Genomic DNA, 15,255 nt, shown 5'->3' with positions numbered 1-15,255 from the left:
GCCCCCGCATCCTGCCCCTCCACCACGCCGGCGCCGAGCCGTTCGGCGCAGCAAGCATCTGCCTCGGTTGGCCCCGTCGAGAAAAGTCATGGTCCAGCGACCCGGAGGCGGCCTTCAGCAGACGAATGCAACTCATGTCAGTTTGGAACAGGAAAGATTTAAAATATATATAATATATACTTTTATTATTCACCCGTTAACTCCATTATATGCCAATCATTAGCTAGTTTCAGCAGTTACATTCCCTTGATCACGTCTTTACGAGGATGCAATTAAATCAAAACAAAGGAGACCACTGACACCAGCGGGGGAGCGGTGGCCAGCGCTTCGGGACACGGTCGGTGAATCCAGGCGGTGGGCGGCTGCGCAGCTGGTTCAGTTCCACCTCTCCCGGCACGGGTCCGGCTTTGGCAGAAAGGATGAGGGCAGCACCTCCGCCAGGCCCGGCTCCTCGGCAGCGCCGCGCTCTCCTGGCAAGGGCTTGCTTACTGCAACACGAGTCCAACCTGGGGGAGCCAACGGAGATGGCAGGTCAAGATGTGCCCGAGCACCAGTGTCCTCTGCCCCAGACCCGGCTCTGGGCAGATGCAGCTCGCAAGCCCTCACCGCGCTGGCTGGGAGGGCTCAGCGCTGTCTGTGCGGGTTCCCCCACCAACTTCGGAATATTTGAGAGCAGCAAGAGCCCTGCGCTCACGGCCGAACAGGCGCATGGACCCTGCCCAGCTCCGATCTGGGGAGGTGACCAATGCTTGGGGTGTGACAAGCCCGGGCAGTCTGCAAGACAGCCTTGATTTACAAGCCAAGGTTGTTTCTACGCTAATAACAACAGATTTCAGAGAAGCTGCTTCCCGAGAGCCTCATACCGGGACAGGCCCCTCTGCAGGCAGCCAGCACTGCTGGGTGCTCTCCAGCCGCTGTGTGACAGGACACGCTGGTGGCCGGTCCCGGGCTCCAACCCGCTGGAGCCATGGGCAGCCCCACCGCAGGATACAGCCGGAGAGCAGCTCCCAGCACCAGGATCTCCAACCCACCAGCTCTCCCAGCGAGAAAAGGGATTGCTTAAACCTCTCGGCAACCTCCTGGAGCTTTTTGAAAGGCTCAGTGGCAGAGCAAGGCTGCTTTAAGACGCATGAGCTTGTATCCACAGACCTCGCTTCACACGCTCTATGAAAGGAACCAAAGTCCCGTTACTGCCGTTAAGGCATTAATTAGCTGTTGCGACATAGCGCAGGCAGGCTGCAGCACTGCACAGCCGGGCGGCTTCTGGTTCTCCAGCACCATCCGATTCTCCCAGGCGGCTGTGGACCGGGCAGATGCTGAACCACATCTTCAGGGTAGAGACACGGTAGCAACCAGGTGCTCCCTAAAAGTGGCCCAGGGCAGGCAGACAGGGTGTCTACAGGCGCAGCTGCAAGCGCTCGGAGCCGCTGGGTGGGGAGCGAGCTGCTGGCCATGGGGACAAGGTGACACCCCAGAGATCCTGTGGCTCAGCCCCTCTGCACATGCTACGAGCAACTGCGCTGGCAGAGCTCCCCCTTGTCACGAGGTCCTGCTCAACAACGACCCAACGGCTCTCAAGCTCATCTGTTCTCTCTAGAGGGGCTCTTGTTCGTCTCGCCCCACCACGACAGACTGACACACAGGCTACAGGGCTGCGCGGTGACGCCCGGGTCCTGTGCGGGCTCACAGGGCACAGCAACAACCTCCCAGGTGACTGTCGCAACCACCGGTGTCACATCTGTCACCCTGCAGCCCTCTGCCCGTCTCCTTTCTGTACCTGGCCTCCTTCCACAGAGGGAAGAGGTCATCCCTGCGGATGTGCGTGAGGTTAAGGACTCTGAACCTGCACTAGTCCAAGAGTAAAATGAGCCTGGGGAGACAAGTGGCGAGCGCTTTTCCCCAGGGACACCCTCTGTGCAGGCACAGCGGCGAGAGCACAGAGGAGCCGTCACTGGATTCACCCGTTACTGCGGGTAACACTGCACCAGACAGCGGCTGGCCTGGGAATGCCGAGGTGTGCGTGACGGCAAACTCATCTCCCTGGGGGCTGCGGGGACGAGACCCCTTCCCGCGCACCGGTCGGGCTGGAGGACCCCACCACCCCAAGGCACTGACCTTCTCTGGTGCCATGCTGGGACACTTCCAATTGTACAGGTAATACTGCAGGTTCCCGTCCCCAATCCCAAACTTCAGCTTCTCCAGGAAGGTTTTGTTTTCCATGAGATCCAGTGCATTGAAGACGTCGAATCCTTTCTGCACGGGCAAGACACGAAGCCATCAGCTCCTTCTGCTCACGTGCTGGGGAGTTCCTCCTATCTGCGAGCTGCCTGCCCCCTCTCCTGCCCAGCTTTGCAGCCCCAGAAGAAGGGGCCGAGGCCACCAGGGAAGAACTTCGCATCGGCGTACCCACCCTCAATTCAAGTGCTACAGACATAGGGCAATATCGTTTGCTGTAAGAAATGAGTAGACACCCTGAGCTCAGCTCACTGCCAGCTGGAAGGTTCAGGCTACCCTGTGTCCCTCTCCTGGGCAGCAGATCCTTTAGAATCCTTGTACCCAGGGCTCTGGGTACAAGCCCTGCCCCATGGCCAGCGCTCCCCATAAACCCAAGGGCGGCCAGGCGAGCGGTGAGCTGCCCGGTGAGCTGCCCGGTGAGCTGCCCGGCGTGCCCAGTGGTGCTGCCCCGGCCCCGCCATCACTCACCGACTTAGCGAGTATGAGAGCATCACTCATGAGGTCGATGAGAGGTGTCTTGGTGTGAACGTTGTAGAAGGAGTAAGCAGCTTTCAGGCTCTTGTGAGTCGGGTGGTTCATGATGGTGGAGGGCAGCGTGTAGAAGCTCAGGAAGTCTGTCACCTCCCCTGGGGCGCTCTGGAAGCCAGAAGTAACACCACAACACATCAGAGCCAGGATAAAGCCCGTCCGGAGCCTTAGAGGGGCTTTGCCAGTCTGAGTGATGTGTGGGCTCCCTGCGAGGAGACTCGGGGCAGCCCAGGATGGAGAGGCACCATCCTCCAGCAGCTCAAACCTCCCAGCCTGGAAGAGCATCTCACTGCCCGGGGCAGCAATCTCCCCGATCGCTCCCACAGCTCGCCACACACTCTTCCAGTGGAGGCAGAAGCCCAGGAAAACACCCCCCTGCCTTGCTCCTGCCCCCTCACCTCTACCACAAAGGTGTCGATGATGTTCTCCTGAGGTAAGAACCAGTGCTCCACCTCCTCTCGGCTCATGATGGGTGTCAGGTGGAATTGCTTCAGGTACTCCGTCAAGAGCTTGTGCACTGCGGAGATATCTCTGTGCTCCATTGGCCGCAAGCCAGGAGTCTTGGGAGTCTACAGAAAGCAGGACAAATCGTTTGCGCTGCTTGCACAGTGGCTTTTATCACTCAAGGGCTCTCCGACAAGCGGCACGGAGGCGCTCTCTGCTTAGATCAGCCCATTTTCAGTCCCACAACCCAGCACTCTCCCCTCCAGCCCTGCTTGCCCGGCATAAGGACGGCTGCGATTGGTGTGACACCGATGGCAAAGACCACAGAGAAGCACGGTGGGTCCCAAAGCCCCACGTGTCAGGTCAAGTCCCACTGGAAGTGGCCTCCTACCCCCTAACGACACAAGATCTCTGCTTCCCTCCAGGTCTCTGCTCCCACTCGCAGCAGAGGCAGGCTGAGAGACCTGCCCCAGGCACCGCAAGGAACCACCTGACGTTACTTCCAGTTGGACTCGATTTCTAATCTAGGGTTGGGATCACTCAGCAAAGCCCAGATCAAGCAGCACGGACTGCTTCTGGGTCTGGGTTTCTGCACAAGAATCAGTAGCTACAAAACAGCAGCTGGTGCCTTTGCTGCGGCGGGAGGCAGGAGACAGGAGCCATGTGCTGCCCAGCACTAAAACAGCTCTCTCCAACCGAAACGAGCAGCTCTGACCGACAGAAGGAAGCCAACAAGGTCGGGGAAGGTGGTGGCAATTTTAATGCTTTGTTTGTCTTTTCTCCCATATCCAGCTGGGGAACTTCCCCAGCAGGACAACTGCAGTGACAGAACCGATCAGTTTGACTGAAGAATGAGGGACTAACCCAATTCAAGGTCACTCCGAGGCTGTGTTTGGACAGATGAAGGCTGTCATATCTGCGTTCTCGTTTTACCAGGAGGACAGGATATGACTCACCATGAAACAAAAGCTCACAGGGTCCTCTAGCTGCAAGAATTTGCCCTTAAAATGCAGGTACCCAGGCAAAAAATAAATAAAGATTAAATAAAGTGCAGTGGCTTGACAGAGTCATTTACTACATGAAACAAACCCCGGTTCTCCAGGCAGAGGACTCGACCTCGGCCAAGACATTTGTGTCTCCAGTTCCCAGCCTCACCCCTTGCTCAGCGAGGAGCAATTCGTGAGCTCTGCCTCCGCGGCTCACAGCCCCGGCTGGCACCCACCTCGGGCAACCGGTAAAGCTTCATGGTACGTTGCATAGTCATGTTCCTGCTCAGGTGGGAAAACTTGACCTCGATGAGTTTCCGAGGATTCAGGGACCGGTGCCAGTACCTGCAGAAACACACTCGCAGTGGGAGACTTGTTCTTGGGCAGCGGGACGGCAGCACAGGCACGAGGTTCTCGTAGCTGCCATGAGAGGGCAAGCGAGAACATCATGCTGGCTCGCAAAGGGGCCAGCAGCTCCCGCAGAGAAAAACAAGGGCGGCCTGAAGTGCCTGTGCTGCAGAAAGTCTCCCGTCTTGTGATACATGAGCAGCTTAAGCAGAGCTACTGGACTTAATCATGGAAGGACGGTGTGGGGAGGAGAAACCTGGGCTGGAATTCATCTCTCCTGTCCTGGGGAATCCCACACACGCTACATGCCACAGAGGGGATCTTGGTAAGGGAAGGTCTGCAGACAGAGATCTCTTTGGAGAGCCACAGACACTCACCTGCAAGTCCCCACAGGCTTTGGCAGCACCACTCCCGCAGTGTAAACAGCCTGAAAGATCCCCTCCAGATGAACCCGCCGCGTGATCTCACGGATCAGAACTGGAGCCACCCGTTTCGAGCGCAACTTTTTGTGGACACACAGGAAGTTTATCTCTACCATCTTCTTCTCTCTTGGGAAAGAAACAATGCAGAGCATGAGACCCGACTGTCCTGACCTGGGAGGATCAGTCCAACGCCCTGGGCAATTTACGTCCAGCCCCTTCAAGAGAAAGAAGAGTCAAAGCCTCAGGGAAGGCCAAGGGGCAAGGGCTGGGTTTGGAGAACTCTCCCTTAAGCTGTTACCCAAGGTTTTCCCAGCGAAAATGGTCTCCATCCAGCCCTGGAGGATTTCTGTAAGCCAGAGCTCTAAGCTGACCTCACTTGTTGGGGAAAACAGCCTTCATGGCTGCTAACTACAAGATGCCCTTGCACAGAACTTCACTGCCCACCTTAAATATCCCCCACCCTCTCCTCCAAGCAGCAAAGCATCTCCATGGCTGAATGGCGTAGGTCTTGCGCGGTTGGTTGGGGAGGACAACGTAGCCAGACCTCCTCAGCGCTCCCAGGAAGCCCCACATGCCATCAAGGGGCAGGATGAGGAATGCAGCCGAGCAGCACTCACGTGTCATAGATGTGGATAGTGGCTGGAATTGCGCTGATAAATCCAACCAGCTTCTTGCTGGAGACAACTCGGACTCCACAGTGCCACTGGGGCAACCAGCCTGGAGGACGCAGCGCCCTGGAGAAGAGACACACTTCAGAAGTCACGTCCCATCAAAGGTCCCCAGTGTACCTGCTCCTGCCTCCCCACCCTGTCCTGGGATGCCCTGTGTCCTGCTCCAGGCTGCCCAACACAGCTGTGGGTTTGCAGGCAGGAGGATGAGAGGGTGACAGTGGTGTGACAAGGCAGGACTGCTGGGATCCAGGGCAACTCCTGCACTCTCTGGCCAAGGCCAGTTCTCACTAGCGACACAGGAGGAAATCCATGTTCCTCGATTCATGAACGCCCTGAGGAAACAGCAGCTCTGCTGCAACAGGTCTCCAAGTGTTATTGCTGGCAACATTACTAGGCAGCCACCTTCATCCTGCAGCTCCAGGGCACTGAGAAGTTCCTCAGCTACCAGGATTTTTACAAACACTTGAGGGATCAAACCAAAAAGGAAAAAAATCCGATTTTAGGCTCCCATATCTCAAAGAAGCCAGAGGCAGGCAGGGCTGGGCGAGAGACCCCTCTCGCAGTGTGCCTGGGACACCGCACACGCACACAGTGTCAGATGGGGAAGGGAGATTTCGGAAAGAAGTGAGAGGGGATAAGGAAAGGCAGCTGCAGTGCTGTCACCGGGATCAGGCTTGCCAGCATCCAACACCCTCTGCTCCATGGCTGTGGTGCCACTCACCACAGCAGGAACTCGGGAGAGTAATCGAACCGGAACATGTTGTCGTCGTCCTCCACGTAGTTCTCGTTCAGAAGCGTGTACAGCTCTTTCAGCTAAGGCAGGACAGACCAAGCAGGATAAGAAAGTTATTCAGCCACCACACGCCCCGGCTGCCCTGACACGGGACCCTGAACACTTTTCATGTGGCCACGGCAATGGGCGCCGCGTGCAGCCGTGTCCCTGCTACCAGCACGTCCCCCTGCTCCGGGCTCCTGAACTGGTGCCGCTGCAGAGCAAGGTAAGCAGCAGGACACACTGATAAGTCCTGCTACCCTCAGGTCATCTCCCAGGGAGGTGGGCCACAGTCTGGAGGGTCTTCCTAAGGGAAAACTCCTGGCTTCAGGCATCCTTACATCCCCATGAAGAAACAAAGCCAACTTGGCCAACATGGGATGGGTGAGAGGTAACTGCACAGTGGGAGAAGTCAGACCCATCTAACTCCAAGGAGATGGTGTGATCACTGAGCTGGAGAGTTGCCCAGCGTGGTGAAGGACGTGTTCCCATCCCCAAAACCATCTTCGGCAGTCCAAGCATGGAACTGCCTACCGCGCAACGTAGACGCCCTCCCAACACACACATGCCGAGCTGCCTGTACTCACCACACCTCTGTCCCCAAGGTCCAGGGCGTCCCAGGTGAAGCCCTGGGGCAAGGTGTATGGCTCCTGACGGATATTATCTTTGTCTGGCTCCACGGGACCGTGGGTGTTCACCACTTCTCCTGTAAGAGAGAGCAGGGAGCCATGAAGATGTTCTCTACTGTTTGAGACCAAGTCTCCACGACACCTCAATCTGGCAACCAAAGTGCCTCATGTCTCCCACCCCAGGTCCCTGGTGCAGGCAACCAGGGATCGCCATTTCACCCACCTGGTTTGGGACGTGCCACGTGTTCGTTGTGACACAGAGGCAGAGAATCAAAACTCCTTCCAGGGCAATGGTGGAGCCGACTGGACAGCAAAGAGGAGGTGACCAAACTGATCAGAGCTTCAGGGCCACAGCTACATCCTCCAGGTCCACATGCGATGCCTTATCCTTCCCCATCCCCACAATCCCAGCCTCGGCCAGCACTTTCCCATGAGCCGCTCCATCGGATGGTGGCTCTCTCCCTGCCAGCTCTGGCCCCTGCCATTTGGCAAGCGTCAGGGTTTCCTTCCCACTGCGCTTAAAGAAGAGCTGCAGCAAACAAGACAACTTTTGTTGAAAAAACACTGACTCCTAAAGCCCCCGATTCAGCCAAGAGATGTTGGTTCAAGCACCGGCTTTCTCGGGGATGTCAACACAGCGGCATCACTTGAGTGCTGCCAAGAGAAGCAAGTTGCGCTAATTAGGAATTCCCTTAAAAAGGGATTGAAAAGGTTTCCAGGCAATGGGGAGGTGAAGAAAGCCCAGAGCAAGAACTGCCCCCATCACACCCACCCAGGGCAGCTTCCAGAAAGGCTCACCCCTGGCCGTCCTCTCCGTTTTGAGCAGGTGCTGAACCGCTCTGAAATCCGGCCCCAAAAATCCCACAGCACTTTTGTTACCCGACCCTAAATAGCCTCGTGTATGTAACGCCGTGTGCCAGAGAGTCCTCTTGAGCAAGGACCATGAGAGATGGCAGGACCCAGCGAGGGGCTGGCAGCCAGAGCACAGCCAGCAATTTGGTGTGCAGAGGAGCGGGTTGTTTTGTGCCTCTTCTTCCCCAGAAGGTACCTTCCACCCTCCAGGGTTTACCCAAGCAGAAATGATGTTTGCCACGGCCAGGATCCTCTGGGGAAAAGGGCAAACAAAAGATCAGGCTTTGCTGTCTCACGTAGACCCATGCCCGGGGTATCTCACTGTGATTTTCCCAGCACAAAGCTGAGACCATCGCTTCCAGCAAACAGTCTTTGAGATCAAAGAAAGCCTCAGACTGGTGCTGACAATGCTAAAAGGGAATCAAACACAGTGTTTGCAGCAAGAGGGGTCGGACACAACCTCATGAAGGAAATTACCGAAGAGCAGCCAATTTGAAGCCATGACAAGCTTCGGGTACATCTAGAAACTATAGGCTTGGACTCATTCTCTCGTTCTCCTGAGCTCTGCATGGATTTTGCTGGGGGATGCAGAAGCAGACAGACTAAGCGAAGCAATCCCGGGCACCCCGGGAGCGCTGCAGGTTTGCTCCAATTAGCTCAGGAACAAGCACCTTCCAGCCATGCAGCTCTGCGGCAGCGCACCCCTCTTCCTTTCAGATCTGCTCAGCTGCCAAGTGCTCCTGCCATGCTGAGAAACGCCTCGTTACCGACAGCAGATCACTTTTGATGCAGGCTGACAGCGTCAAAAGCAAACTGGAGAAAGGGCTGGAGAAAGGACTAGAGCCAGGAAGCACAGCTGGGCTGTTGGCAGGGGGAAGAGGGGATGAAGAGGTAGGATTCCCCACCTTTAGACGGGCATGGCACCTCGGGGGTGCAGATGCTCGCGAGGTTTGTGCCTCCCCTCTCCCAGCTCTCCTGGCTCAGCCCCAGCGCCTGCCCGTGCCAGAGGCTGATGTGAGCCCAGCAAACCAACGATGTGGCAGCTCAGCACATCGACCTGCTTCCCTGAGCGGCTCCCGTCACTGGCTGGCCCCGTCTCACCCCGAGTTACCCTCCCCACCAAGGACCCCTTGCTGGGAAGCTTCAACCCCCAGAAAGGGGAGAGCTGGTTAGCTCCAAGTGCCCTAGGACTTGGCAAGAGGAAGGCTGGCAACACCCCGTATGAAACTGGGGCACCGAGGGCTGGGGAGGCCCAAATCAAGGGCTAAAGACTGAGATTAAGGGATGCCCAAATGCAGAAGGCATCAAATTGGATGTCTGAAATGGCTCCCTGTCCCTCTCAACCCCCCCAGCAGCCTGCACAGCTCTCCAGCGGCAGGACTGGCCGCTCAGTCCATGATGCCGAACAGTGAAGGGTCATTGATGCCTTTGAAGCCCAGATAGGACAGCAGTGAGAGGCCATCCAGGGACCTGCTTGCTGGCCAGAGACCAGCTTCTTTGGGCTTCTTTGAGCAGCCTGGGGACCACAAGACTTCTCCCAAGGAGCACGAAACAGTGAGGGGCTGTACGTACCTAGCTTGGGCACCGGCTGCGTGTCCCAGAACTGGTAGCTCCTCTTGCTGGCTTCCTCCATGGTTTTGGCAGGGCCCTGACCTACAGAGAAGAGCTCGATGGCTTTTTGAATCTCCTGGATCCTCTCAGCAGGTAAAGAGTTCACCTGAGGGCAGAAAAGGAGGGTGAAAGACAACATGAGTAAGCTGAGCCACCAGGTCTGTATTTCAGCTCCTCATTAGGGGAACCTGGAGCTGACCCTGCCAGGAAGGGGAGAGCAGGGAGAAGACTCGCTTCCCAGCCTAGATCCTCTGGTAACCCTCTACAGGATGGATGAACCCTTTTAGCAGGCACCTGCCACACATCTAGACCTGGTTTCTAGGCACTCCTGGGTCGAAGGGGATAGATGAAGTGCCTTAAAATGCTTTAAGCTTCAGCTAAGGAGGGTGCTGTGAGCCCCAAGAGCAAACCTCCCTGCCTCACCTTGGCTAACACCCATGCGGAGACACCCTGGGTCAACCCACACCCAGTGTTTGGGCTTTCTGCGGTGGTTTTTCTCTCTCACAGCTTCAGCCTCCTCCATCTAAGCTGCCAGGACAAGGCAGAGAAGCTGAGTCAAGATGAAGGACGCTTTCCTCTTCCTCCTCTTCCCCAGGCAGACCTTGGCAGGGTGGGCAGCTCTGCACTGAATTCACAGCCCCAGCTCCTCCCTGATTCCTGCTGAAGTTAGTTTGAAACACTGAAAGCCCCAATTTAATGCTCTGCAGAGTCAGAAGGACAAAATATTAGAAATATTTGGATGGGAACTGGGCATCGGACAGAAAACAGCCTCTGTTGATGTGCAGATCTGTGTGTGTGTCCCCTGCCACAGGACCAGAGGGGACAAGACGGGTGACTGCCAGCGCTGGGAGGGACAAACCTTGCGTGCCCCATGCTCCTTCACGAAGCACCAGCTGCTAGTCAGGATCGGGCAAAGCCAAGAGGGGTAAGACAGACCCTGCTCTGACCCGGCTGCTGTTCTTATGTTAATCAAGCAAAAATCAACAACATCAGATGTCGCCCAAGAAGTAGGGGAACGCGTTCGTTGTGCTGGCTGCGGGCAGGAGGAAGCTGACAGGTGGCAGCGTGGTGGTTCCCTGCCTGCGAGGAGGCAGCTGGTGTCTGGGAAGAATAACTTGGAGGTGCCAGTCTGACCCTTTCACCGCAGCGCCGGAACCGGCTGGGATATCCAGCCAAGGACCGCGTTTACTCTGGAGTGCTCCGCAAACACCTTCCGCAGCAACAGGAATTCCCACACACGGAGCCAGGCTGGGAAATTACTCTAAACCTTAAGTTTTTTGAGCAGCCAAGTGCCTAAAACCAGGACCGGGAGACTCTTCCCTTGCCCTAAGCTACATCGGAGAGGTTCAGGACGGGGCTGGCTGTTGTGCGGGGCCACGACTCCGGGAAGGGGTCGGTCACCTTCACTGGCTGGTCCTGAGCCTGGTCGGGCTGATCTCCTCCTTTCTCTTTCTTCCGTTTGGGTTTCTTTTTCTTCTTTTTGGCTCCGCTGTCATTTGCTGGACTCAAGCCGCTAGGGAACAAAAGAAACACCATTGGAGCCTTGGGGTTTTCTTTTGGAGAACATTTATAGGGTTTCTGAAGCTCTCTAAAGAAAATACAAGCTCCCTGCTCTGAGTCCAAGTCTCCAGGAGGGGGAATACCCAGTGCACGGAGGGTGCAGCCATGTGCCCTCTCCCCAGCGTCCCTCCCAGCAGCAAACTCCGTGTGAGCTCCCAAAAGGGGACCAGCGCCAACATCTCTCATCTTGCAGGTTTGCTCAGCTGCGGGGAGCGGGCCCCGTACCGCAGGTGACCGCGTCTTTGCCATCACATCACCCCGCTCGGCCGCACGTGCCCAAATCCACCCCGTGGACTGGTGGGGATGCCCAGCTTAGGCTTTTCCCTCCTCTCTGAGCCCAAGGATGGACATGGGAGCAGCAAACGCTGGTCCAGCCCTAGGGATAAGGCACAGCAGCAGGTCCAGGCACCACAAAGGGGCTGGTGGCCAAGGACACTGCACCAAATGTCACTCCACCTGCAGAGGTGATGATCTAGGGAGACGGGTGGCTGTTATATTGGAAAATTATTATACTGTTATGCTAGAGCTGGAAAATCGAGACCAAGCAGCAAATCTCTTTGGGAGCGCAGGGTGGGAAGTGCCTGCGCCAGGGCATCGCTCCTCCTTCCAGGGATGCAGGGCAGCCCCAGACATCCAGATGATGATCACCCCAAAGCAGCCGCAGGCATGAAACACCGCACCGAGCCCGGCCTTGCTGATGGGCAAGTCTGGCAGCGACCTGATGCCAAAACACGGGAGAGGTGCCTGTTCCCAGCACGGCGTATGTGATCTCACCCCTGCGTGAGGTATCCCAACGTGGGACAGGCGATGTTACTGCTGCAGAGCTGGGGCACCTGAAGCCGGGAGCCTCCCTGCCATCGGTCCCCAAAACAAGGTTACAGTCTCCGATAGGGTCACGGGTCAGGTGGAAATTCAACCCCAGAGATGGCTGGAGTGGGACCGAGCGGAGGGATGAGAGGGGGACACCAGGCCAGGGGTGCTTTGCCAGCTACCGACACGCACAAGGGGTCTTCTGCAAAGCAAGCTGGGGGGATCGCGTGCACGCCAGCAGCATCGCTCAGCTCTGTCCTGTCCCTGTCAGTGCTGCCAAGTAAAACCGCAGCATCCTTCCTCTTCTGTTTTCACTGAGGACAATAACCCACGTCTGGCTCGATGAGGAGAGGCCAGAGCGAGGAAAGCCATGGAGAATCGTGGGTGGGAGCTGCTCTTTGCATCAAGCAGCACATCCACAGCACCTACAGCCGCAAAGCCCACCACCTGCAGGCACCATCACCCGCACCAGAGCGGGTCTGGCTGGAAACCGGTACGAGCTCTGTGGGACTGGGTCTGCCCCACCTGCCCCAGGGACCCTCTGCCAGCCCAGATGCTGTGGGACATGTCCCTACCCTCCTGTGCCCGGGGACCTCATCCTCTTCTTTCTCCAAATCTCAGCTTGGGGATCCAAGCCAGTATATTTTTTACTCTATGATATAGAGGTGTCTCCTTCCTCGCACTCCCAAAACGACTGCCGCTTCCACGGCAGGGACAACTGCACAGCTCTGATCTGCCCAGAGGCAGACAGTGAACCGAAGGCACCGAGCAGCCTGGAAACCCCCCGAGTACCGCTTGCTCCCAGGCCAGGTTAATGTCTTTACCAAACACAAGATAGCGGTGAAGAGGGTGGAGCAGGGAAAGGAAAGAAGAAACACGCTGGAAAATATGTTGGAGCAGCATCCAACTATTTATTTCAGCAAGGCCAGGAAAAGGAGAGAGCCGGGAAGGGAATAAGGTTTAAAAAACCCCCTGGGCTGAGCAGCAAGTGAGTTTTGAAACCAGGGGAAAAGTGGATAGAGAAATGTTTTTTTGAGGGATGAAGCTGGGAGGGCTGGGTGTGGAGATGCCTGCGGACGGTGAGGCTGCTGACGCTCGCAAGCACAGAAACCCGACGTGACGGGCAGCCGTCGCCCTGCGGAGCAGACACATCTCGTTTGCAGGACACGGAGCAGCTGAGCTGGGGAAGGCTTTCCTCTGGACAAAACCTGAACAGCAGCGGAGACTCTGCAGATGGCATTTGCTGGGGAAAAAGATTCCCGTCTATTAGCAGAGACCCATGTGAAACACCGGGAGACAGCAAGCGTTTGCTCACCGGCATGGGGAACACGCAGTTGCGCAGGGCGAGCTGCTCCACAAAAGGGGGCTCGATGAGAAGCCCCCCCCTCTTCTCCAGAAGTGGAGCAGAAAAAGGAGCAGCCGCGAAGCCGCAGCTCCGTGGGGATCAGCACCCTGCAGCGCTGCTGAACCGTCCCTGGGGGGACACATCTCACCCTTCCTCCCACCACCGGGAAAGGGCTTTACCTCCACCCAGTGAGACACGAGATCTGACATGACAGCAAAAGTAATTATGGGAAAGCGGTGCTGACACCGCTATTGATTTTGGTGACAAATGCGTGATGGTTTTTTTTTTTTTTTCTCACTCCTTGCAGAGGAGCACAGGCAAGACCTGGCAGATCCCCAACCAGCCAGCCAGCCGCATCCAGGCCCTGGGACGAGCCAAAGCATCCACCCTGGCGCTGCAATAAACACATTCAACTGACTTCTTACCAATTTTAACACCACAAACTGATGGCACAAGGGGAGGTTGAGACGGTGTCTGAGGGCAAACGCTGGAAGCCACCCCTTCCAAAGGAGACGGACATGTTTTCCCAGGTCACCTCCATGTCGGGATGCTGCAGGTGTCAGATGCGACAAACAAAATCCTCCCAGTCCCTGCGTATTCAGTCGGTGTCGCTTTGCTTCATAAATCAGAGCTGCCAACTCCCAGCTTGCTGCTAATGAGTTCAGCCCAACCAGTATTGCTTCACCCCCACGCCGGACTCGCAGGTAAAAGCGCTGAGAAAAATCCTCCCTGATTTATGAGCAAAGCCATCGTGACCTGGAAGAGATCAGGGTTGCATAAGGTGGGATGAGGTTTTGCATTTCCAGGAGCCGTGGCGCGGGGAGGGGCCCTGCTCCAGCTGGGAGATGAAAACCAACCTGGCAGAGGAGTCGCCAGCATGTAGGAAAATGCTTGAAAACCCGAAGGTCCAACTCACTACACCTAGGGAAGCAACAATTATAGGCATTTTCTATTTTAAAGTCCATTTAGTAAAGCAAATTTCTTCTTCTTTATGCTCCAGTGCAGCTGCAGCCCCTCGGATGCTCCCCAAATTAACGGCAACACCTCACCGGTGCCCTGGGACAAGCCACCACCGTCCAAAAGCCCAGCTACCGCAGCCGATGCAACCCATGAAGCTGTGAGGGCTGAAGCTGGTCTCACCCCCCCAGGAAGGGTTAACTGCCAGGCCAGCTCCTGTCCGACAGCCCAGACAGCCCACAGCCTTCCCGGCTGCACTTACTACTTTTTTCCTCCCGTATCTCCTTTCCAGCCCGAGCTGCTTTGAGAGATAAAGCGGGTGGAGAAGGGTGCATTGGCTGCGCTATGCAAAACGTCTTCCGATTACCCGCGGGATCGCAACAGTCCGTTTTCTGACACAGGAACACACTCTTCCCTTCTCCCGGGAAAGGCATCGCTGCCATCATGGCCATTACCTTTCGCTGCAACCCCCCTTCCCCGCTACCAGACGGCTCCTCGAGTTCAAGGGAAAGGAGCCGGCGCTAACCACCACACAGAAAATACCACCCATAACTGAGCGATCTCGAAAATAGACTTTTGGAAGTACCTAAATAAACTGGACGGGCTTGTTCAAGGTGAGACCCACTCAGACTGACTGTCCTCCACCAGCTCAGCCCCTCTGGAGGCTGGGAAACACCAGACGCATCCAGTAACAAACCGGTGCTCGGCACCCACTTATCTATCACCTGGATCCATGCACACTCCCGCTGTATTCCCAGATCCGAGAGCTTTATTTTTGCAAGGCGGGGGAGGAAAGCACAAGGGAGGACAACTCCAGCCGCGGCCGGCTCCCTGCCACAGCTCCCTTGGCTGCCAAAGCCCGGCGGGAAGCTCTGGGTCAGCATGGGGGGATTTCAACAGCAGGGGCTGGGAGTTATTTCCCATAGCATACGCACTACGGCGATCAAAAAGTGTCTTTCATTACACAAATCGAAATGCCAGGCTCAGGCTCTCAGACCGTCTCACACCTACGATAGAAAACAGTACCAAACACTGCTGGTTCTTCCTCAAAACCCAAACTGGAAATGCAGATTCAGACAAGGGCT

The 15,255-nt window shown here is 56.4% G+C and overlaps 1 protein-coding gene across 1 annotated transcript; it reads right to left on the bottom strand.

Moving 5' to 3' along the window:
• Window positions 1-166: 166 nt before the first annotated feature.
• Window positions 167-14,134, bottom strand: NMT1 (N-myristoyltransferase 1). Its single transcript, XM_009287862.1, has 13 exons — window positions 14,071-14,134; window positions 13,639-13,969; window positions 10,900-11,011; window positions 9,460-9,604; window positions 6,994-7,112; window positions 6,356-6,447; window positions 5,581-5,697; window positions 4,919-5,089; window positions 4,430-4,538; window positions 3,162-3,332; window positions 2,704-2,871; window positions 2,116-2,253; window positions 167-506 (listed from the first exon to the last, which is right to left on the bottom strand). The coding sequence occupies exons 4-13, from the start codon at window positions 9,518-9,520 to the stop codon at window positions 486-488; spliced, it is 1,167 nt and encodes a 388-aa protein (XP_009286137.1). The 5' UTR covers window positions 9,521-9,604; window positions 10,900-11,011; window positions 13,639-13,969; window positions 14,071-14,134; the 3' UTR covers window positions 167-485.
• Window positions 14,135-15,255: the final 1,121 nt, after the last annotated feature.

The sequence above is a fragment of the Aptenodytes forsteri genome, unplaced genomic scaffold (genome assembly GCF_000699145.1).
Source record: "Aptenodytes forsteri isolate BGI_AS27 unplaced genomic scaffold, ASM69914v1 Scaffold249, whole genome shotgun sequence".
NCBI classification, from domain to species: domain Eukaryota; kingdom Metazoa; phylum Chordata; class Aves; order Sphenisciformes; family Spheniscidae; genus Aptenodytes; species Aptenodytes forsteri.
The sequence above is the reverse complement of the archived record's forward strand: the minus strand, read 5'-3'. Positions and strand labels throughout refer to the sequence as shown.